The sequence below is a fragment of the Rousettus aegyptiacus genome, unplaced genomic scaffold (genome assembly GCF_014176215.1).
Source record: "Rousettus aegyptiacus isolate mRouAeg1 unplaced genomic scaffold, mRouAeg1.p scaffold_m13_p_9, whole genome shotgun sequence".
Taxonomy (NCBI): Eukaryota; Metazoa; Chordata; class Mammalia; order Chiroptera; family Pteropodidae; genus Rousettus; species Rousettus aegyptiacus.
The window spans coordinates 39644739-39668872 of NW_023416312.1; the positions used below are offsets into that span (position 1 = coordinate 39644739).

General features: G+C 33.9%; 1 protein-coding gene across 22 annotated transcripts in view; it reads right to left on the reverse strand.

Moving 5' to 3' along the window:
* The window catches only part of ATRX (ATRX chromatin remodeler), a 246852-nt gene that overhangs the window by 170957 nt on the left and 51761 nt on the right, over positions 1 to 24134 (reverse strand). For all 22 annotated transcript variants that reach the window (XM_036226911.1, XM_036226907.1, XM_036226906.1 and 19 more), the window contains 4 exons: positions 13499 to 13611; positions 3763 to 3818; positions 2852 to 2904; positions 1832 to 1956 (listed from right to left, as the gene is read on the reverse strand). In XM_036226911.1, the coding sequence (XP_036082804.1) occupies positions 1832 to 1956; positions 2852 to 2904; positions 3763 to 3818; positions 13499 to 13611 (347 nt within the window). The remainder of the gene's footprint in view (positions 1 to 1831; positions 1957 to 2851; positions 2905 to 3762; positions 3819 to 13498; positions 13612 to 24134) is intronic.

Genomic DNA, 24134 nt, shown 5'->3' on the forward strand with positions numbered 1-24134 from the left:
TGGGAATTATTGGCAATAATTAAGAAAGTAAAACCTGGCAGCTGTCAGGGGCTGTTTCCCTAAACCATGTGCCTATGTTATTCAGCAAGCAGATTTTGGCAAAGTGTAGCATCTAGTTAAATAAATTTCTGAGTCTAAGAAAAGGGGGAAAGAGGACACAGAGAGTTGAGTTTTTATGAACTGGTGAATTTACATAATCTCCACAAAAAAACCTTTACTCACAACAACCATTTCATGTATATACTCTCAGAGAAGCTCCTGAATTTGAAAAGAGCTAAAGATTTATAACAAAAAAAAAATAGAATTCTTTCTGAAGATTCTCTTCTAAATGGAAGCAAAGCAGCAGAGTGGAAAGAGCACTCACTAGCTTTGGATTCAAGCAGACCTGGGTTCAAATCTTAGCTTCTCAATTTAAAGCTGAAAAAGTTCCTTGAGCTCTGAATTTGTTCCTTCATCTCTACAAGCAGAAACAATAACTACCTTACAGCACTGTTTTGAGGATTAAATGAGTTAATTTTATAAGAGTTTGGTATCTATACATACTCAATATAGTATTATTAATAATAATTATAATCATCCAAATTTAACCTTATGGAATGGGTCTATTTTTGGTTTAGTGGATGAGAATTATGCTTACTTCAGGTTAGTAACATCCCACACTTTCTTCCACAATATCATTAAAAGATTTTAATTCCTAGTTTTTAGCTCACCCAGTGGCCATCATAAGGACTCCCACTGACAATCACTAACAATATAACAATCCAAAGTCAGTCACTGCACTGCCTATGGGACTCATAAGACTCTCATGTTAGTTTTATCTGCCCTTGGCCACCAAAACCATTACATAAAATCGTTATAAGATGATTTGCAAAGCCAAGTAAATAGTAGGCCCATGAATTTTCCTTCTATCTCTTTTCCTTTTTCTCATTTACTCCTTTTCTTCATTTCATTTATCATCGATTTTAACTCCTAATTTGTCCTAGTCAAGCAATTACTTAACTTCCTACCCACCATTTAAAAAAATTCCCATACTCAAAAGATGTGTCATAAAAACCTAAGTATAGACAGAAAACAAAATTTAGTAAATACTGCTATAAATCTAAGAATTTGAAAAATTTTGCGAAGAGCCTTAAACATGTTATTTAATAAAGAAAAAAGTCTATAAACTTTTGACTCTGAAACACAGTGAAATTACCAAGAATCTTGTCATTCTCTCATCACATAATCATATTGCTCTCAGACTTAGACTATAAAAAGTACGAGATTTTCATTTGGCATTTTTGTCCCAATCTAATTAATGAAGTTTTAAGGTTAAAATCACAAAAGTTGAGAGGTATGTGACAAGGCTTTTTAAGGAAATTACAAGAAATATACCTAAGTCTTTGATAATTAACTTCAGCTTTGAGTCTTAGGGAATTTAAGAATTCAGTAAGAATAAACCGTAATTTAAAAGTTTTTCTTAAAAAGTTTTCAAAATATTCATTGTTTTTCTATAAAGCAAGCACATTAAAATTTACTTAACCAAAACTTAATATATTAAATTTTTCAAACCAACTTCCACATTCAAATATAATTTGAAACTAAAATCCCTTTTCTAAAACACAATGGAAAGGGAAAATAAGTTTTGTTCTTTTCAAAGCTGACTGTATATTCTAAATTTTTAACCTCAATAACATATATTATCATTGCCATACTAATACATTTCCAGACCATCAAGATTAAAGCATTAGGTTGGTCCTTTACACACAGCTAACAGTTATCAAGTTCCAGTTTTGTAATATTTAAAACACATTTCAACTTTAACTTCATATGAGAAATTAATACACCTTACCTTTTGGCAAACTTTGCATAGTAATATCATTTTCTGAATTTTCATTAGAAGCATCTTCATTTATAGTCTCATCCAAAGGTTTTTCATCATCAGATTCCACATACTTCGTTACAATTGAAGGTTTCCTATGAAAGATTAAGTCCATAGAATTATGGACACTTCTGACAATTGGAATAATACCCAAAGAGCAGTGGCTTTTAAGCAGGGATACACATCACAATCACCTGGGGAAGCATATATCTCTATTTTATATTACTAAACATTACAATTAGTAGGTCAGGGGTAGGATCAGGACATGTGCATTCTAAGAAAGCTACTGTGGGATCAGGAAGGGAACTCCTAGTTAAGAATCACTACTTTAGAGAATAAGTTAATAACAAGCAAGCTGTGTTTATTAAGAAACATTCCCACTAGTTAGAAACAACACAAATCCAATAGAATAAATTGCAAACTTCTGATAAAAACTATACTCTACAGTATATTATGCACTATAAGTATACTTGGAAGTAGTTTCAGTCGTTACGTAAAATTCACTGACAGTTGTATACATAAAAGTATTTTTACCAATCTTTGATCTCCTTATATCTTCTTCATAACTATGATGGCTACCACTCCTCATTCAAGGCAATTTCATATAACCGTAAAAAAATCCAAACTGCCTGATGAGGCAATCAGTATTTCATTTCCCCGCTTCCCCCTTTTCCTCTTTTTTAAAGCACACATATGATCTATAAGAAGTGATCTATATATTGCAAGGGTCACTAGTACATAATCAATCCTCTCTGGAAAATTCCATTAAAATTCAAAGTCGGAATGAATTAATAACTGTTGAAGCCAAGAGATGGATATAAGAGAATTCATTATACTATACTGCCTATCTTTTAATATGCATCCTTGTAAAAAACTGTTTACTTAGAAAAGTATTTGAAGTAAACTTAGAAAAAAGTATTATTCTTAGAAAAAGAAAATATAACAAACTGAAAAAGAAAATAATTTTTTTTCCTTTCAACATCAACCAACCTCTTTGATCGTGACGTTCCTGATGATTTGGATTTTTCTGAAGAGCTAGCTCCCTAAATGTAAGAAATAAATACAAGGTGAGTAAAACTTTCAAAGAAACATCCCTACAACTACTTCCCTACACCAACATCTCTGATATAGTGATATAATGAGATATTATTTATATACCTAAAATATTTTTCTAAAAGGAAATTCAAAAACTAATTCTCATTTAATCTCAGGTTTCCTTGATTTAAGGTAATCTTCTGGGTTTTTATTAAATTGTTACTGTTGAATTTTAAGGGGTGGGAAAAGATACATGCTGTATCATGATCTTGGCCCAAGTCAACAAAGACAAAACAAAGATGTAGAAGTAATCAGATCTCAAGAGAGGTAGGGAGCTTTGAGGATCTAAAAACATATCATTTTCTTTATTCTAACACATGGCACAGAGTACATTCTACAACTTGCTTTGAAATACTAAATTTATCCCCGTTTTGCCAGTATAATCAGTATATTTCACTGAATTAAATGTTTGATCTTAGGTGGAAAGAATCCCAAAACTATAGTGTAGGTCTTGGTATCACGTGAAGTACCTAAGGATGGGCTCCTATAATAATGCTTAAGAAACATATCTACTTTTACAAGATCCCAGAACTGTGGCATCTTGCCCATAACAGCCATCTTGAGCACCTGTGAGCAAGCCCTCAGTTTTCTAACTTTAGGCATACTGCTGAAGTGAACCACAATAATAACGAAATCAATAAATACCTTCTAAAAATGGACAACTATCCAAAATTAAGTATAATAATATTTGGATATAATAGTAAACTTAAATGCAAACGTATTAATAGAAGTAATCTGATGACATATATTCTAGTTGGTTATTAGTAATTAATAAGTATCTTTTAAATATTTGAAATTCTTTTTACCTCTTCTTTGCTGTTTTCCATCATATCAGAGTTATTTCCAGAACCACTGATTTTATCTTAAGAGAAGAAATAAAAACATTACTTATCTCTTCAATACATTATCAAACAGAACAGCAATACCTACAACTCCACACTCATTTTTCAATCTATAAAGTATGATAGTATTGGTAATACATTTCCCACATTAAAATAAACTGAGTTTTCTGACCAGACTCATTCTCTTTTGACATATTAACACCTTCTTAAAAAGCATTAAATTTCTAAAAAGAATAGTTTGATACCAAAACATTTCCTACTATAATTTTCTAAAGTATATTCCTTTAAGAGAAAATGTAAACTTCGTCTTCTACTAAAAAAAACATATTATTAATAAACTATATTTCCCTTTACCATGAGACACTGGAAAAATAACAACAAACTAAATCTAAAGAAAGCACAATGAAGGAAATAATAAAAATTAGAGCAGAAATTAATGAAACAGAAAATAGAAAAAAAAAAAAGAAAAATCAATGAAACCAAAAGCTACAATCATTTCTCGGTATCTGTGAGGGACTGGTTCCAAAACTCCCTGCAGCTACCAAAGTCCTCAAAGCCTCAAGTCCGTTATATAAAATGGCATATCCTCCCATATACTTTAAATCATCTCTAGATTACTTATAATACCTAATACAATGTAAATGTTTTGAGTTGTCATATTGTATTGTTTACAAAATGACAAGGAAAAAGTCTATACATATTCAGTACAGACACAACCATCATAGGCCCAACGACATAACATTTTTTTTCCAAATATTTTCTATTTATGGTTGGTTGAATCTGTAGATGTGGATCTCAGGGACACGGAAAGCCGACTGTAGTTCTTTGAAAAGATAAACAAAATTGACAAACCTTAGACTGGATTGACTAAGAAAAAAAGAGAGAAGACTCAAATTACTGGAATCAGAAATTAAAGAGGGACTGTTACTACCTACTTTAAAGAAATAAAAGAATTATAAAGAAATATCATGAATAATTGTACACCAAAAAATTAAGATAACCTAAATGAAACAGACGAATTTTTAAACATACACAAACTGCTAAAACTGACTCAAGAATAGACAACGTGAGTGCACCTGTAACTGAAGAGACAACTAGAAATCAAAAACCTACCCACAAAGTAAAGCAAAGGTCCATGCGGATTCAACACTGAATTACACCAAAATATTTTTTTAAAAAAGCACAGAATTACAACTTCTTCACAAACTCTTCCACTAAAAAAGAAAACAGCCTATTGATAGACGATTGAATAAAGAAGTTGTACATATATACAATGAAATATTAGTCATAAAAAATGAAATTTGCAACAACATGGATGGACCTAGAGTGTATTATGCTAAGTGAAGTAAATCACACAAAGGAAAGCAAATACCATACGATTTCACTTATATGTGGAATCTAAGGAACAAAAAAAAATGAACAAAAAACAAATAAACAAAATGGAAACAGGCTCATAGATACAGAGAACAAACTAATGATTGCCAGATGGGAGGGGGATTGAAGGCATGGGTGGAAAAGGTAAAAGGATAAGTACAAACTGGTAGTTACAAAATAGTCACAGGGTGTAAAGTACAGCATAAAAAATAGTTGATAATATTGTAATAACTAAATATGGTGTCAGATGAGTACAAGACGAATTGAAGGGATCACCTCATAAATTATATAAATGTCTAACCTCTATGCTGTATACCTGAAACTAATATAAAATAATACTGAACGTCAACTCTAACTTAAAAATACAAATTAAAAAAGGAACATTTCCCAACTCATTTTATGAGACCAGTATCATACCAAAACCAGAAAAGATGCCACAAAAAGAAAAACCTACAGACCAATATTACTTATAAATATAGATGCAAGAGTACTCAACAAAATACTAGCAAACTTCAAAAGAATAAAAAACAAGTCTTTCTCCCACATACTGGAAGAAAATATTTGCAAAAAATGTTATCTGATAAAGGACTATTATCTAAAATATATAAAGAACTCTTAAAACTCAACAATAAAATGAACAATATGATTAAAAATACATAAAAGATCTGAAGACACCTTACCAAAGAAGATATACAGATGGCGAATAAGCATATAAAAAGATGCTCTACATCATATGTCATTAGGAAATTGGAAATTAAAACAAAACCATACACCTATCAGAATGGAGAAAATGTAGAACACTGACAACACCAAATGCTGGTGAAGATATGGAACAGGAACTCTCATTCATTGCTGATGGGAATTACAAATTGAACAGTGCCTTTTAAAGGCATTTTGGCAGTTTCTTACAAAATTAACCATACTCCTACTATGTGATCCAGCAAGCACATATACTTCTTAATATTTACACAAATAAAACTGTATCTACTCCAAAACCTGCTTAGAGATTCTTATAAACATCTTCATTTTATACAAATATCTTTTATATACATACATACATATATATATAAACATCTTTATAAGTAGCTTTATTCATAATTGTCAAAACATGGAAGCAACTCTGATACCCAACCAAGTCTAGTATACCCATACAATGGAATATTATTCAGTGCGAAAAAGAAATAAGCTATCAGTCCATGAAAAGAGATGGAGGAAACTTGATTACATATTACTAAGTGAAATTAAGCTAATCTGAAAAGGCTACATACTGTATGATTCCAACTATATGACATTCTGGTAAAGGCAAAATTATGGTGACCGTTAAAAGATCAGTGCTCGCCAAGGGTTGGGGGGAAGAATGGACAGACGAATAGAGGACTTATACTTCAGTGAAACTAAACTGTATGATACTATAATAGTAAACACATGTAATTACACATTTGTCAAAAATCCCTAGAATATACAACACCAAGAATAAAATCTAATGCAAACTATGGGTTTTGAGTGATAATGATTTGTCAACAGGTTCATCTATTGTAACAAATGTATAACTGTGGCGCGGGACGATAGCACTGGGGAAAGCAGTGCATGTGTGGGGAGGAATATATAGGGTATCTCTGTACTTTCCACTCACTTTTTCTGTAAACCTGAAACCATTCTAAAATATAAAATCTATTTTTAAAAACTCTAAAAAAAATGGAACTTCCTTAACTACCTGGAAAATACCCACAGATATCATATTTGATGCTGAAAGACTGAATCCTTTCCCCTTTAAGATAGGAAACAAGACAAGAAAATCCACTACTGCCACTTCTATTCAAGATTGTAATGAAGGCCTTTTGAGCCATGCTTCTCTTGCTCAAGCTCGCTTCCACATCTGGAAGTGTATGTTCCTTTCTAATAAAGCTTTTCTTTTCTGCAACAAAATAAATGAATGAAGGAATGAATGAATGAAGGAATGAATGAATGAATGAATGAATGAATGAATGAATAGATAAATAAGCAAGCAAGCAGGCAGGCAAGCAGATAGATAGATACATACATACATACATACACACACATACATACATAAAACAAGATTGCAATGGAGATTCTAGCCAGAGCAAGTAGACAAGAGAAGGAAATAAAAGGCGTCGAGATTGAAAGAAGGAAGTAAAACAAGAGCTGACCCTTGAACAACACGGGTTTGAAATATACGGGTTTGAACCACATAGATCCACTTATTTTTTTCAATAAATATACAGTCCGACCTCCATATCCGTGGGTTTCACAACTACGGATTTAACCAACCGCAGATCAAAGACAGTATTTTTGATCCTTATGGTTGGGAATCTGCGGATGTGGAGGGCCAACTGCATGCATTGTTCTATGCTATTTTATATAAGGGGCTTGAATACATGAAGAGTTTAGTATCCGCCAGAATTCCTGGAACTAATCCTCTGCAAATAACGAGAAATGACTATAGTTAAGTTATATGAGGAGTCAAGTTACACATGAATTTTTGACTGTACTGGACAGGACAGAGTGTCCAGAGCCCTTAATCTCCATGTTGTTCAAGAGTCAACTATATCTCTTTTTAGAGATGACACTATCATGTATATAGAAATCCTAAGAAATCCACTAAAAAAATTGTTAAAACAAACAAGTTCACAAAGGTTGAAGGATACAAGAACAATATACAAAAATCAATTGTATTTCTACATACTTGCAATGAATGATGTGAAAGTAAAACTAAGTAAACAATCCACTTACAATAGCATCAAAAAGAATAAAATATTTAAAACTACAAAGCTCTCACAAGAAAATATAGAGGTAAATCTTTGTGACCTTGGATTCAGTAATGGATTCTTAGGTATGACGCCAAAAGCAACAAAGAAAATATAAGCAACAAAATAAAAATCTGATAAACTGAACTTCATCAAAATTAAAATATTTTGTGCTTAAAAGACCACCACCAAGAAAATTAAAGACAACCAACAGAATGGGGGAAAATATTTGTAAATCATGTATCTGACCCAAATGTCCACTGACAGATGAATGATAAACTAAATATAGTATATACAGACAATGGAATCCTATTCAGCCTTAAAAAGGAAGGAAAGTTTGATACATGCTACAATAATGATAAACCTTGAAGGCAATATACTAAGTAAAATAAGCCGAACACAAAAGGACAAATATTGTATGATTGCACTTATATGAGTTTCCTAAAGTAGTCAAATTCATAGAGACAGAATGTAGAATGGTGGTTGCCAAGGGCTGGGGGAGAGGACATTAGGAAGTCAGTGTTCAATAGGAACACAGTTTCAGTTGGCGAAGATAAAAAAATTTTAGAAATTTTAGAAATAGAGGATAGATTAGTGACTAGATTAGGCAGATTAAATTTGGAGGTAGGGAGCTGAGCATAATTATAAAAGGGCCAGATGAGTAATCTGTATCTTGACTGTGGGAGTGGATACATGATTCGACCACGTTTAATAAAATTGTATAGTGTTTAATAAATACATACAACTATAAGTAAAACTGAGGAAATCTGAATCAGACTGGTAGATATCAATAACCTGGTTATGATAATACATTATAGTTTTAAAAATGTTACCATTGTGAGAAACTCGGGAGACTGTACAAGAGCTCTGCATTAGTTGTTACAATTACATGTTAATCTACTAGTATCTCAATAACAATGTCAATTTAAAAAAAAATCAGAAAACTAGAAATAGAGGGGAACTTCCTCAATTTGATAAAGAGCATTTACAAAATACTTATACAGGAACTATCACACTTAATAATGGTAAAGATTGAATGCTGTCCCACTAAGATCAGAACCACAGAAAGGATGTCTGTTATCACCACTCTTCTTCAACATAATAATGGAAAATGTAGTAAATTCTACACAATATAATGAGGCAAGAAAGGAATTAAAAGGCACACAGGTGAAAAGGACAAAATAAAACTGATCCTATTTGCAAATGACATAAGTAGAAAACCCCAAGGAATATACAAGGTTAAGAAAAAAAAACAAAGAAGCTTCCTACAGCAAGTCCACCAAATATAAGGTCAATATAAAAAAATGATAATTGAATTCCTATATATCTTCAATGAACAACAACTGGTATCTGAAATTGGAATCTAAAAACAAGATAATTTAGAAGAGCACCCCCAAAAATGGAAGAACTTAGGGGAAAAAACTAACAAAATATATGCAAGATTAGTTATGTGGATAACTACAAAACACTGGGCCCACTGAGAGTTTCTATTGACTTTTTTTTCCCTGAGTATGAGTTAAACATTCTTATTCTTTGCATGTATTTGGTGGATAACTATAGAGTTTCACTGAGGAAAGTATCTGAAGATCAAGTGTTGTGCACTTTTTATTTGTTAATGTTTTTTGTTCTCAGACTGGAAAATTTCTATTAGTCTATCAGCAAATTCACTGATACTTCTGCTACCTCTAATTTCTGTGATGTAAATAAAATGATTTGTTATTCAGAAATTATATTTTTCAGTTCTAGAATTTCAAATTTGTTCTTTTTTATAGTTTCTATGTCTGTGCTGAGATTTCCTATTTGTTCATTCATCATAAATATTAATTGTTGTCTGCTCAGTTCAATATTTGAGTCATCTGTGGGTTGGTCTCTATTGATTGCCTTTCCTTTTGAGCATAGGTCTCTTTCTCTTTCCTCATCTATGTTTGATACTCAACATTTTGAAAGATCCAGTGATTTTTCATCAGACCTTCTTTTTGTTCCTCCAAAGAGTTGATATTTTTGTTAACAGCAAATAGCTAACTTGGCTGAACTCAAACCCCAAACTGCCTACCCTGTAGTAGAAGCAGCTGAAAGCTTTAATCTGTTCTTTTAGCCCTAACTGGGCTGCCTGGAATCTGGACTGCATTTGAGCATTTCAACTGGAGATATGGTTAGTTTTTGCAGATTTTGGAGCTCTCAATCTGTCGATCTCTTCCAGATGGGATCTCCCCCCCACACACACACTCTTACTAAAGCTGCTATGATTCCCTCTAAATTTCTTGATACCTCATCCAATAAAAATGCAGGTTTCAATCCAAGTCTTAAATGCCACCAATTGAGCTACCAGGCAACTTCCCTAAGAAAAAAATGCTTAACAACTGGGAATTCAGCTATTGGTATTTCCTTCTTCCATGTGTTGACTCCCTTCTAGTTTGTGTCTGCTTTTTGTCACTGTCCAGTTCCTTCATATTATTGTTTTCAGTATTGGCCAGTTTATAATTGCTATCTGTGGGAAAAATCAATTTGTCAAAATGGAGCCACTCTGCCATTAACAGAAGAACTCCCCGACTACTAAACACAGAAGTCTGACAATATCAATTAATTCTACAGAAAAACAGAACTTAAAACAAATATTTAATGCTAGATAGGTTTCTTTATTGTGATAGTATGGTTAGCAAATTTGAAACTACATGGGTACAATGAGGACTGAGCAAACAGTACATAAATTGAGTATATGGGATCCAGGCTTATTTCTATTGGAGAAAGAAGTTAAAATATAAAAAGAGGAAGACTAGAATGAAGTCTGTGCTATCAAATTATAATTAAAACTATCAACTCATGAAAATTTAACATATAGCTGGCTTTCTCTTTCTCTGTGAAAAGGCCTGAAAGCACAGACATCCTGCTGGCAATGATGAGCACATCATAAATCCAGATCTTGGTTTCCAAATACCATGTCACATTAAGGGAATCAGAACTCCTTGGAGAAATAACTTATTCCAGGGCTGGGGAAGGGAAAATGCAATGTAAACATTGAACATCTTGTGAGGGCAGACTATAAGGATGTGCTCAAGGATGATGAAGTCTTGTGAAAATGTCAGCAGGAGCCATATAGAAAGGGTTCCCCCTAAGCAATACTGATACAACAATTTGAGCACTGAAATAAATTATGATAGCAAGAGAATATTCATGGGGGAAAAAAAACTCTTCCTTATAGCAATATACCAACTAAAACACAGAAGGAAAGATAGATTAGAAAATTACCATTTTGAAAACATTGTAATAAATCCTTCAGGCAAGAATCATGCATGGATACTGTGGTTGGCAGTATTTATATGAATGGCCCCAGGATTTCATGCCGCATAATTCCAAGAACCTATAAATACCACGAAATACCACTCCCATGATTGTGCTATGTAAAATGGCACAGTTGACCTTAAAAATGGGAGGTTATCAGAGGGAGGTAAGAAGAAGGTGAACCTAATCTAATCATGTGGGTCCTTAAGAGTAGAAAATCTTCTCCAGCTGGTGATAAAAGGTGGCAGAAACAGCAAGCAAAAAGGTAAGCCAGGGAGATTCAAAGCACGAAAAAACAATGTGCTATTTGTTGCTGGCTTTGATGATGGAGAAGAAATGTGAACAGCCTTAAAGAACTGAGAAAGAGAATCCTGGCCAACATTAGCAAGAAGTGGGGAGTGCCCTCAGACTTAAAACCACAAGGAACTGAATTCTGCCAACAACCTGAATGAGCATGGAAATGGATTTTTCCATAGAGCCTCCAGAAAGGAATACATGTAGTCTCATTGAAACTTTAACTTGGCCTTGTGGTACCCTGAGCAGAACCCAGCAAAGCCCACTGGACTCCTGACCTACAGAACAGTTATCTAGTGAGATAATAAGTTTGGGTTGTTTTAAGCCACAAAAGTTGTGGTAATTTGCCATAGAAAATACATGCTAACTTTTGATAATGAAAAGAATACCTATGTAGTTTCAAAGTAATCTCCAACAAATTACTTATAAGTTACAAAGGAATAAATCATAAGTTTACAGTATGTTATAGCAAAACAACCATCATCAAATAAACTAAGTTAGCATAACCAATAAAAGGAAAAATTATATCATGTGCCTTGTAAAATGATACTGACAAGAACATAACACCACTTACATAGTAATTCTAGCAAAATAAATAACCTGAATCTAAGTATAAGTAATTGGACAAATCAACACTGAGAGAACAATCACCAAATGGCATGGTTCCAATAAACAGAAAAATTGTTTCTGATTTAAAAAGACTAGAGACAATACAACTATATGCAATGTGTAATCTTCAACTGGATCATGGACTTGGGAGGGGTAGACTTACCTATAAAAACATTGTTGAGACAATTTGTGAATTAAGAATTGAAACTATGGAGCAGATAGCAAGCATGTATTTAGTTTTACCCACCTATTTATCCTCCCCATTGTTGTTCATTATTTCCTGTATCTTGGTATTGACATTTCAAATTATTTTCCTTCTGATTTAATAAAATCCTTTAGTATTTCCTTTATTATAGGTCTGCTGACATCAACTTAGCACTTTTTGTCTTTATTCCACCTTCACTATGGAACACACTTTCACTGAACATAAGAGTTCTATGTTGGCAATTATTTTCATTTGTCACTTTAAAAAAATTATTTCCTTGTCATCTAGCTTCTATTGTTCCTATTGTCAAATGAGCTATCAGTGTTATTGTTCCTTTGAAAGCAGTGACTTTTTTTCCTCTGGCTGCTTGTAAGATTTTCTCTTGGTTTTTGTTCTTTGGGAGTTCAATTATGATATGCCAAGTTGTGGCTTTCTTTACATTCATCTTACTTGAGATTCAAAGACTTTCATGAATCTATGGCTTAATGTCTTTCATTGCTTTTAGAAAATGCTCAGCCAATATCACTTCAATTTGGCTTCTAACCTATTCCATCTCTTCTGTCTTTCTAGAACTCTAATTATACATATGGTTTAAATTTCCACTGTGATTTACCTCTCATAATGTTTGTACATCTTGTGTTTGTGTGCATGTGCACATCTGTGTATGTGTGTATTCAGTTCTTATATATGTAACTATGCTTGAAATCCTCGAAACAAGTAATAGTAATCATTACAAGATACAGGAGACCTTAAAAAAGAAAAAAAGGAAGTAGAGAGAAGGTGTTAAAGTGTTTTTTTAATTTAAAAACATAAGCACCAAATCTACTCAGAGAATTTATCAAACAACAAAAAATATAATAATACATGAATTTCTGTACTATTCCCACCTCTTCTAACACTACCTATTTTTCACAGTCAACATTCATAACCCTTCTCTAAAAGATATTTTAATTACACATAAAATCAGGAGCACATCCTTTTCTAACCACCTATGACCATAAAACCTTATATTTTCATTTATCTATATTAAAATCTCCAATATCAGATAACAGCTAAATACAAGATACACAGGGGCTAATAAAGCCTTTAATAGCTGTTCCCCCTCCAAAACAAAACAAAACAAAACAAAACAGAAAATAGACTAGAAGATATTGCACATTCTTCTTCAATTTACCTGTGCTTTGGTTCATCATAAGTCTTGGAGGAGAACTTGTTTCTTCAGAGTCTTCTGATGAGTGTGCCAGGAAGTCATGTAGCTTCTGCACCAATGTATTCAACTTGCTTTCACTATCAAAACAAAATTAAATAATTTCATAATTAGCTTGTCATGTATTTCATTAAATATAACATTCTAACTGAAACTGTATCTATATTGTAAGCAGTCTGAAAAAATGTATATACAAAATAAAAATTAAAGGAAATGAATTTTCTTTCTTTCTTAGAAGATATGAAAACATGAGTAACACGACCTACCTGTAGTTACCGCACAAAATATAATTTAAGTATAATGCTGATATTGATATTTTGCTTTATATCATTTAAAATAATAATTCAGTAATTTATCAAATATATTTATTGATCACTTACTCTCTGTAAGGCTTCAATTTTTTTTATTATTCTATCTTCTGCTTGGCACAGAACCACTGAATAAATTACTGACACAAATATAAATAAAACATAGAACAGGACGTAGAAGAGCTCATATTCCTACAGAAATATTTATGTAACTAAATTATTATAGCATCCCTGTTAAGTTATATAACAAGTGTATCTGAAACTCAACATGGTTATAAAAATTTAAGTTTCAAATGCAGAATAAACACATACTCATTTCTAATAAAAGATTTCCTAAACTTACGAGCAAAAAGAAAAACAGATAAAATTGACTTCATCCAAATTCAAAACTTTTCTATATCAAGAAATGCCATCAAAAAGTGAAGAGACAGAGCAAAATGGTATAGGTGACAGAGGTTTTGTACATCTCTTGCGAACATATCAAAGTTGTGATGGAAACAGAGCAAATATAGTAAGCAGAGTCACCTGGGATCTAGATGAACAGAAGCCCTACAACTAGGGAGAGAAATAAGAAATCACTCTGCAATGGTAGAAGGCAGGAGGGTGAAGACCCAAAGCTGCCCATCCCCAAGCAGCTGAGTGGGACAGAGGTTACAGTAGCTGTAGACACTCCTCTTAAAGGAGCCGTGTCCACAACTGGACTTCCATGGTGACAAACTCACTTGCTGTGAGCACCAGCACCTGGATGGCTGCTCTGGGGGCACTAGGGACTTAAAGGAGGCCATTGAGTTTTTGGAGCGAGAGCCAGAGGAAAGGCTTTCCCCCAGACAGAGAGAGGTACTGGTGGTATCCACTGCTCCTCTGTTGAGCCCTCCCCACTCCCAGTGTGAGGATGCACTGCTATCATACCTGAGATGTCATCAAACTAGATTAACAGAGGTCGCTCCGCCCAGAGGATTCCCACCTCCCCCAACTCGCAGCACTACCCAAGCCACATCCAGTTGTGTCCTTGGTGAGTAAGGTGCCACTTGCTGAGAAGTGTTAAGACTCACACTGGTGGTAGCTGGCTTCGGTTTATGGCATGGCTACTTGAGGCAACTATAAGCATCTGTGGATCGCTTGCTGAATCTTAACAAGTGGCCCCAGAAGGACACAGACTGGGGTTAAAACTGGCCTGCAGCTAAACCCCTCTCAGGACAGTGCCACTGGACACCTACTACATAAATGCACACTAATAAAATCAGACTTAGAAGCTTTGCTTAGTACATACAGACACAGAAAGGCAGCCAAAATGAGAAGACACAGAAGCAGAAACTACATGAGAGAACAGAACAGAGATTCAGGAATAATGAAGTCAACCAATTTAAGAGATGCAGAGTTCAAAACACTGATTATAGAGAAGCTCGATGAGATTATTGGAAGAATAGATGAACTCAGTGAGTTTTTTAACAGAAATAAAAAAGATGGAAATGGAAATTATAAAAGGGAAGCAGTCAGAAATAGAGAATACATTATCTGAGATGAAGAGCATATTAGAGGGAATCAACAGAGTGAATAAAGAAGAGGATCGAACCACCAATAGAGGATGGGGAAGCCAAGGACATTACCCAATCGGAAAAGCAAGAAAAAAGAAGCCAAAAATATGATAACTTAAGGAGCCTATGGGACAAAATTAAATGTAACAACACCCATACCATTACGGGTACCTGAAAGAGAAGAGAGAGAACAAGGAATTGGAAACCTATACCAAGATAATAATGGAAAACTCCCTTAACCTGGTGAATGAAATAGACATACAACCCCGGGAAGCTGAGACAGTCCCAGAAAAGATGAACTCAAAGAGGCCCACACCAAGACACACCATAATTAAAATGCCAAAGGGTAATTACAAAGAGAGAATCTTAAAAGCAGCAAGAGAAAAGCAGTTAGTTACCTATAAGGGAACACCCATAAGACTGGCAGCTGATTTCTCAAAAGAAACTTTGCAGGTCAGAAGGACTTGGCAGAAAATATTCAAAGTGATGAAAACCCAGGATCTACAATCAATGATCATTTACCCAGCAAAACTTCCATTTAAAGTCGAAGGACAGATAAAGAGCTTCCCAGACAAAAATAAGCTAAAGGAATTTATCAACACCAAGCCACTACTACAGAAAATGTTGGAGGGACTTCTTTAAGAAGAAAAAATATGTATCAAAAACAGGAATAAAGAATGGTAATAATTACAGTCTTTTCAACAAGTACCTCAAATGGAGAAAAATTAAGTGCTCCAACCAAAGGATAGGGTGGCTGTATGGGTAAGAAAACAACACCCTTACATATGATGCCTATAAGAGACTCACTTCAAATTAAAAGACACACACAAACTAAAATGAAGGGGCTGGAAAAAGATATGGACTTGATAGACCCAAAAGGTAAGACCTAGAGGGTATTGCATTGAATGAACTAACTGAGATAGAGAAAGACAAATGCCACATGATTTCATGTGAACCTAAAGAACAAAGTAAATAATAACATCAACAAAATGGAAACAAACTCATAGAGAATATTTTCAGGGGTACTAGACAGGAGGGAAATTGGGAGGGGGGGGTCAGGGAAAAAAGGCAAAGAGATGAAGAAGTACAAATGGAGAGTTAACATAATAGTCATGGAGATATAAAGTGTAGCATAAGGAAAACATTCAACAGTTGTAATAAATATATAAGGGGGAAGAGGGGTACTAGATTTAGTGGGGTTATCACTTGAGCTCTAATCACTATGCTGTACAACTGAAACTAACATATTATTGTATGTCAACTGTAGTTGAAAAAATCTCATTGAACTGTACACTGTAAATATGAGCAATTATCTATATTTCAATAAAGCTATATAAAAAAGTGTACCTTCAAAAAAGTGAAGAGACAACCTATATGACTGAAGAAAACTATTTTGAAATCATATATCTGAAAAAGGTCTTAATAGCCTTTTTATGATACATATCTTTTTAAAGTTTGACTAATACAAAGAATTCTTACAATCAAACAATAAAAGAACGATCCAATTCAAAAATGGGCAAAGGACTTAGATATACATTTCTCCAAAGAAGATATACAAATGGCCAGTAAGCAAGCACATGAGAAATGCTCAATATTATTAGTCATCAGGAAAATGCAAATCAAAACCACAAAAAGATACTATTTTAAACTCATTTGAATGGACATAATAATATCTTTTAAAATAAAAAATAAAGGTTGACAAGGAAGCAGGAAAATCAGAACCCCCATAGATTGCTGGTGGGAATGTAAAATGGTATAGTCACTGTGAAAATCAGTTTAGTAGTAACTAAAAAAGTTAGAGAGTAACCAAATTACCCAGCAATTCCATGCACAAGAAAAGTACATAAATGTTCATAACAGCAATATTCATAAAAAATTACTCAACTGTCCATCGATTAATGAATAAACAGTAGAATATTATACCCCAATAAAAAGAAATGAAATATTCATCTATGATAAAGCATGGATTCCCCTTGGAAACATGCTAAAGAAGGCAGACACAAAATGCCATACATTGGATGATTCCATTTATATATATGAAATGTCCAGAATAGGAAAATCCAGAGAGACAGAAAGTAAATTAGTGGTTGCCAGGGGATGAAGGAAGAGGGGAATTGGGAGGATGGACTTTTTTGGAAGGGGTTGGGAGGGTGGATAATGAAAATGTTCCAGAATTAGAAAGTGGTGACAGTAGCATAATATTGTGAATTTATTTAAAATAATTTTAAAAAAATGAAATGTATACTAAAATGGTTTAAGTGATAAATTTTCTGTGAATTTTACCTTAATAAAAAAGGAAAAGAAGACATTCAAAAATATATTTACATAAAAAATAAAACTTGTGCATACACCTTCAAAAAATAACCAAACTAACTTGAAAATAAGAAATAAAATCCCTTACTAAAAAGTAATAAATTCCTAGTAGATAAATGAATAAAAAACAAACTTTTTAAAAGGGAATACAAGTGGGTAACAAAACAATTGGGAGAAAAAGTACTCCAACCTCACTAATAACCAAAAGAATGCACATTAAAACACTGTAAATCAGGTAACAGCTGTGTCAGGCCTTCCTGGGCCAGGCACCACCCACATTCAAGGAGAGCGATGGGCCCCAAGGCCAGTGAACCCTCTGTACTATTTTCCTATGTCTTGTCAGGAAAAACCCAAGGTATTTAGAGAAAGAAAAAGTGGGATAACGGACATACTGCAACCAGAGATCTTGTTTTCTTTTGGTGGAGAGCATTGTTTTACAAATTTTTGAAACAAACTTGTCTTTAGAATAAAGATACCAAGAAGGTAGGTAGGATTTCTACTTTTTACTACAACCTTCCTTTGCAAAAAGAATCAAATATACAAGAAAAGAAATTGCCAAATAACTCAGTGTCCTTAACCTTAAATTGAAAATGAAAATAGAGGAAAAGATGCTCACAAAATTCCTTGTAAGCAAAATGTTAAAATAAGAATGATGTCATTCTACATCTTGTACCATTAATACATTACCTAAGAGCAAAAAGTTGTTCTTTAGAAATGAAAGGAGTACAGCAAACCAGCAGAATGACAACTGTTCCACTCATTCCTAGAACTCACAATACAACCAACACAAAACAAGCTTAGCTATCACATGAATTTACACTGTACCTTTCCAAGGTCATAAATATGGATAAATCTGTGCAACCAACACACACACACACACAAAACTATATAATCAGTATAACATTTTTCTTCTGTGAAGTAGAGTACTTTGATGCATAAATATATCTGTGTTATACTACAGTTTACGAGACCAGATTGAAGCCAATGGTGAAAAAAAAAATTGATACTTAAAAATTTTGTCCATTTATTTGAAAATTCTCTGAGGGTATATTTGATTTTGGGGAATAGACAAATATCATGTAGAGTCAAATATGGTGAATCATGAAAGATTATCAAGTTGGGTAAAATCAGTTTTTGCCAAAATCTGAAGTATTCCTGAATATTTATTTTCTTGCATGACTTCTAAATTGGTTACAAAAGGAGAGTTCTCAAAATGTCTTCTGGAATGACATCATCATTGCTATCAGTACAGACTCCCAGAGTGACTACTTTGAAGGGACATACTCATTTGCATATAAAAGCTTAATGTCAGTCACAAATCCACTTCATTTCTAGAGTCAAACTTTAGAGATGGTACTTGGAATTATTTAAGTCTTATTTATGGAAATAGTATTTTAAACACACCAAATCAATTCTAAAAAAGACAGCACTAATTAATCCTTTTGCAAACTGAAGAATCTTTTCCTAAGGCAAAACTGCATACATTTACTTATCGATTTTACAATTGTGAACTACTAAAAGTTATTTATTTAATCCAGACATAGTTGTCACTGTCTCCCACTACCAAAATGTAAAGATGACTCAACCAGTACTATATATTACTTAACTCTAGGTTCTAGGTAAAAGTCCTTAAAATGATCTTTTAAGAGTACTTAAAAATCTCCACTGAAGAAGAATGTGTTCTGCATTCATGCTCAAAGCCACACAATCATAACTTGGGCATGATGAAGATGATCTATAATCTCTGATCTGCCTATCTGCAAGTGGACCCAAAAAAAATCCTAAATTCCTAATGTAAGCAAGCTAACCATATCATGAATGATGGGATTTAAACAAAGTTTTGAGTCTTGATGTTAGTATTTTTAACTATGGGCTATGTTCTTTCTCTTGAGTGTTTTATGGCTTTATGTTTATTTTTTCTTCCAGGAAGAATTGTGCAGTTCTAAAAATTAGATTTTCATCTCTTTTACACTATTATTTTGGAGAATTATATGCATAGAGGAATAAGCCTTTTTTAATTAAACTTTTTATTTTGATATAATTGCAGATTCATGGTGAAATTATAGAAATATCCTGTGTATCTGTTACCCTGTTTCCCATAATGAAGACATCTTACAAACCTATTTTCCATTTTCACTCATTCACCTTACCTGCACAGCAATAAATCTCACAATGTCTCTGAAATTTGGGTATATGATCACAAGTAAACTAACCAAAATGTTGTTTATAGAAAATCAATGATAATTTAAAACTTTTCTTTACTTCGTGCCTGTTTAATAGCATATTATAACCCAAACTGGAAAAGAGTAAATTATTTCTGTTCACAGATGACATCTTAAATATAGAAAACCTTAAAGATGTCACCAAAAAATTCTTAGTTCATAATTCAGTAAAATTGGTGGATACAAAATCAACATGTAAAAATCAGTTGTATTTCTATACAATAAATTAACAATCCAAAATGGAAATTAAGAAGACAATTCATTTATAATAATATCAAAAAGAGTTAAATATTTAGGAATAAATTTAAACGAGGCAAAAGGCACACTGTAAATAGCGAAGCAGCAATGTTTTTATTTCTGAAACAAATTAAAGACACAAATAAATGGAAATATATCCTGTGTTCATTGAATGGAAGAGTTAATATTGTTAAGATGACAATATTACCCAAACTGATTTACATGTTCAATTCTTATCAAAATCTCAACAGCATTTTTTGCAGAAATAGGAAAATCCATCCTAAAGTTGATGAAGAATCTCAAAAAATCCTGAATAGCCAAAATTATGAGAAAAAAAAAGCTAGAGAACTCATACTTCCTGATTTCAAAATTAACTGCAGAGCTAAAATAATCAAAACAGTGTGGTACTAGAAAAAGGACAAACATATAGACCAGTGAAGTAAAGAACCCAGAAATAAACCCTTGCATATATATGGTCAACTGATTTTCAACAACGGTGTCAAGATCATTCAATGGGAGAAGGACAGTCTTTTCCAACAAATACTGATGAAAAACCTGGATATAAAACATGCAAAAGAATGAAGTTGGGACCCTGTCTACACCACAGACAAAAATTAACTCAAAATGCAACAAAGACCTAAACACAGAGGTCAAAAACATTAAACTCTTAGATGAAAATGATGAAATCTTCATGATATTAGAATTGGCAATGATTTGTTGACTATGACACAAAAAGCACATGCAACAAAAAAAAACAGATTAATTGGATTTTGTCCAAATGAAAATCTTTTGGTGCATCAAAGGACACTATCAAGAGAGCAAAAAGACAACCCACAAAATGGGAGAAAATATTTCCAAATCATCTGAAGTGCTACTGATATGCAGAATATATAAAGAAATTCTATAAAATTCAACAAAAAATCACAACCAAATTCAAAAATGGACAAAGGACTTGAATGGACATTTTTCCAAAGATATACAAATGCCCAATTAGCACACACAAAAAATGTTCTGCATCACTAGTCAATAAGGAAATATGAATCAAAACCACGATGAAATACCAAGTCACACCCGTTAGGTTATTATCAAAAATAACAAGTGTTGGGGGTGGGGGGAATAATGAGTGTTGATAAGAATGTGGGGAAGCGGGAACAATGAATGCACTGCAGGTAGGAATATCAAATGGCCCACCCACTGTGGAAAAACAGTATGAGAGTACCTCAAAAAATTAAACACAGAGTTACCATATTAACCAGCAACTCCACTTCTAAGTATATATCCAAAAAAAAATAAAAGCTGGGACTCAAAGAGACATTTTGCTTGCACACCACTGTTTATACCAACATTATGCACAACAGCCAAAGAGTGGAAAAAAAAAAAAACAAAATGTCCATCAACAAAAGGTGAATGAATAAAACATCGTTGAAAAGGAAAAAGATGGTGTAGATGATAGAGGTTTTGTTTATCACTCCAGCAACCAAATTAAAGTTGGGACGGAAACAAGGAGCAGCAGCAAGGAAAATCTCCTGGGATCTAGATGAACAAGCCATACAACTAGGGAGAAATACAAGAAATCACCCTGCAACAACAGAAAGGAGGACAGGGCAAGGACGTGAGACGGCCCAGGCTCGAGCGGCTGAGTGAGACTAAGGCTGTGGCAGCGGCAGCGGCAAACACCTCTTAAAGGGGCCGTGTCCGCAGTCAGATTTTCATAATAATGGACCTGCTCTTTCTGAGCACCAGTGCCAGTGCCGATTCGGCTGCACACAAGGGGCACCAGGGACTTACAGGGAAACATTGTCAGAGCGACAGCCAAGGCAAGACTCATTCTGTACAGAAGTGCCAGCAGGATCCACTGTTCCTTCTTGAGCAAGCCCCCCTACCAGTGTGCCATAGCCGTGATGTCATCAAACTGGATAACAGAGGTCTCTCTGCCCAGAGGATTCCCTGAAACCCCGCCTGCCCCAACTCACCGCCCCACCCAAGCCACACCCAGGTATAGTCTCAGCGAGTCAGGTGCTCCTTGCTGAGCAGTGCCTAGACTCACACTGGAGGCACCTGGCCATGGTACTTGGTGTGGCCTTTTGAGGCAACTATAAGCACAGTATCTGTGGATTGCTTGCTGAATCCTAACAGGTGGCCCCAGAGGGGTAGAAGCTTGGGCTAAGTTTGGCCTGCAGCTGAACCCCTCTCAGGACTGTGCCACTGAACACATACTTCACAAATACACACTAATAATAAGACCAGGAGACTTAGGAGTTTTGCTTAGTACATAGGAGCAGACACAGAAAAGCAGCCAAAATGTGAAGACACAGAAGCAGAAACCATATGAGAGAACAGAACAGAGATCCACATATAATGGAGTCAAGTAATCTCACAGATGTAGAGTTCAAAACACTGGTTAGAAAGATGCTCAATGAACTTTTGGGAAGTGTAGATGAATTCAGTGAGAACTTCAACAAAGAGATAAAAAACATAAAAAGGGAAATGGAAATTATAAAAAGGACTCAGTCTGAAATGAAGAATACATTATCTGAGATGAGAAGTATATTAAATGGAGTAAACAAAGGAATAAACAAAGTGAATAAAGAAAAGGATCAAATGCCCTATCTAGAGGATGGGAAAGCCAAGGACACTCAATCAAAATGGCAAGAGATAAGATGCCAAGACTATAAAAATAATTTAAGGAGCATATGGGACACTGTTAAGGGTCTAAATATCTGTCTGATCAGCATAACTGAATAAAACCAAGATGCTGAACAGCTGTTTGAAGAAATAATGATGGAAAACTTCCCTAATCTGAAGGAAATGGACATAAAACCCCAGGAAGCTCAAAGAATTACAAAAATCAGGGATTCAAAGAGGCCCATACAAAGACACATCATAATTAAAATGCCAAAGGTTAAATACAAAGAAAGATTACTAAAAGCAGCAAGAGAAAAATAGACAGTTATTTATAAGGGAACACCCAGAAGACTGGCAGCTGATTTCTCAAAAGAAACTATGCAGGACAAGAGGGCTTGGGAAAAAATTATTCGACAGGATGAAGACCCAGGATCTACAACCAAGAATAATTTATCCAGCAAAGCTATCATTTTGAGTGGGAGGACTGATAAAGAGCTTCCCAGACAAAAATAAGCTAAAGGAATTTATCAAAACCAAGCCACTATTACAGAAAATGTGGGAGGGACTTCTTTAAGAAGAAAAAACATGTATCAAAAACAGGAATAAAGAATAGTAATAACTATATTCCTATCAATAAGTACCTTAAATGGAAAAGAATTAAGTGCTCCAACCAAAAGATAGAGTGACTAAAATAATAAGAAAATGAGATCCCTACATATGCTGCCTACAAGAGACTCACTTCATATTAAAAGATACATACAACTAAAAGGAAGAGGACGGAAAAATACATTGCTTTAATGGACCTAGAAGATATTTAAGTCAGAAAGAGAAAAATAAACACTATATGATTTCACTTACTTGTGCAATCTAAGGAATAAAAAGAACAAACTAATCAAAAACACACTTGCAAATATAGTAGACAATTTGGTGACGGACAGAGGGCAGGGGCTTGAGGGGCTAGGAGAATGGGGTGAAGGGTTAAAGGAGTACAAATTCGTAGCTGATGGGTGGTCACGGGGATGGGGAGCACAGCATAGAGAATGCAATCAGCATTAATATGTTGGTAGGTGGAGAGTCAAGGGAGGGTGGGATCAATTGGGGGGATCATTTTATGAACTATATAGATGTCTAACCAATGTACTGTATACTTGAAACTAATTAAAATATTTTTTTTTAAAAACATAGTTTATACATGAAATAAAAGGAATGATAGTCCCTAAAAAGGAATGAAATTCTGAGACCTGTTACAACATAGACGAACTTTGAAAACATTATTCTAAGTGAAATAAGCCAGACAAAACAAAAGGACAAATGTTGTATACTCCCACTTAGATGAGGTTCTTAGAGTGGTCAAATTCACAAA